Source organism: Calidris pugnax, unplaced genomic scaffold (assembly GCF_001431845.1).
Source record: "Calidris pugnax isolate Ruff unplaced genomic scaffold, ASM143184v1 scaffold22, whole genome shotgun sequence".
In the NCBI taxonomy this organism is placed as follows: domain Eukaryota; kingdom Metazoa; phylum Chordata; class Aves; order Charadriiformes; family Scolopacidae; genus Calidris; species Calidris pugnax.
Genome location: NW_015090763.1, coordinates 119,380 through 120,968, shown reverse-complemented (window position 1 = coordinate 120,968; position 1,589 = coordinate 119,380). Strand labels below are relative to the sequence as shown.

Here is a 1,589-nt window from a genome sequence, read left to right as displayed (position 1 = left end):
GAAGGTGCGACAAAGGCGGGGACCCCGCTGCGGAGATGCTGCCCCCCCCCGCCTCCGAGGAGGGGAGACCTCCTCCGCCCTTCCTTGCCCCTGCACCGCAGCGCCCGGGCGTCCTGCAGCGCTGCCCCGGCTCCTGCACCGCACACGCATCCCGCACGGCGCTGCCGGGGAGCCGCGATGCTCCCCGGAACCCAGACACAATACCCGGGCACCCCATTGTCCCTGCACCGCGACACCCCGAGCCCCTCAGTGTCCCTGCACCGCCCGGTCACCCCACCGCTCTACCCGTACCCCCCCTCCATTCCCCCTCAGCCCTGCCCGCGGCGGGGCTCCCCAGGGACCACCGCCACCACCGCCGCCGCCTCCTTCCCTCACCTCCCGACGAAATTCTCCAGCACGGAGCTCTTGCCGGCGCTCTGCCCCCCCACCACGGCGATCTGCGGCAGGTCGAGGTTGGCGTTCTGCCCGATGGCGGCGAAGGCGTCCTGCAGCCGGTTGACCAGCGGGATGAGATCCTCCATCCCCCGGTTCCCCATGGCTGCGGCGCGGCACCGGCTCCTCGCAGGGGCGAGCTCAAGACTATGAACCTTTTTTTTATTTTATTTTCCCCGAGCCCTCCCCGGCGGGTAAGCCCGGCTTTCGCCGCCCCGGGCCGGTGGGCACGGGCCCCGGCACCAGCCCGCGTCCCTCGCCCCGCTCGACGCCGCCCGGGCTCGGCTCGCCTCAGCCCGCCCCGCCGCTCCTGCAGTCAGCCGCGCGCCGCCGCCAGGGGGCCTTAAGGGCGCCGGCGCCGCGGTGCACCCTGGGAGATGTAGTCCAGGTGGACTGAGGGGAGGCGCTGGGGGGGGCAAAGCCCTCACATACACACCCTCCTTCGAGGGCAGGGATGGCTTCAAAGTCCACGCTCGGAGATGTCGGGAATGGGCCAGCTCGATGATCTGAAATGAGAGCGGCACAGGTTGTCCCCAGGCCTCCAGGGCTGTGGGGTGCCATGGAGGGTTGATACACTGCTACAGTCCTGCCAGTGTACCTGTGTGGCCCAGTCAGCGTGTCCTGTGGTTCCATTGGTAGGTGTACCTGCCTGCTTTGGGGGCTTTTTACAGGGCATGTAGTGGTAGGACAAGGGATGGTGGCTTCAAACTGGAAGAGGGGAGATTTAGATTACATATTAGGATGAAATTCTTTACTGTGAGGGTGGTGAGAGCCTGGCCCAGGTTGCCCAGAGAAGCTGTGGCTGCCCCATCCCTGGAGGGGTTCAAGGCCAGGCTGATTGGGGCTTGGAGCAACCTGGTCTGGTGGGAGGTGTCCCTGCCCAGGGCAGGGGGTTTGGATCAAGATGATCTTTAAGGTCCCTTCCAACCCAAACTATTCTGTGGTTCTACACCTGTCTGTGAGACTGTGCATCTTGGTCACTATTCCCATAGGGTTCAGTCACTGTATCTATGCAGTGCATTCAATGTACAGGTATGATTTGGTCAATGTAGCCATACAGTTTGTTTACTACACCTGTTTGGTCAATGTAGCCGCATGGTTTGGTTACTACACCCTCACAGTTTGGTCTTTGCACCCATACAGTTTGGTTGATACAC

At 63.6% G+C, this 1,589-nt stretch overlaps 1 protein-coding gene across 19 annotated transcripts in view; it reads right to left on the bottom strand.

The window, feature by feature from the left end:
• Window positions 1–731, bottom strand: part of DNM1 (dynamin 1) — a 70,742-nt gene extending 70,011 nt beyond the window's left edge. For 10 of the 19 annotated variants that reach the window (XR_001412743.1, XR_001412737.1, XR_001412778.1 and 7 more), the window contains exon 1: window positions 376–731. Coding sequence is in view for 12 of the 19 variants with exons in the window: in XM_014947337.1 (XP_014802823.1) it covers window positions 376–536 (161 nt within the window). In the remaining 7 variants the exon portion in view is untranslated. The remainder of the gene's footprint in view (window positions 1–375) is intronic. The other 9 variants (XM_014947985.1, XM_014947896.1, XM_014948072.1 and 6 more) reach the window with 1 other exon arrangement.
• Window positions 732–1,589: the final 858 nt, after the last annotated feature.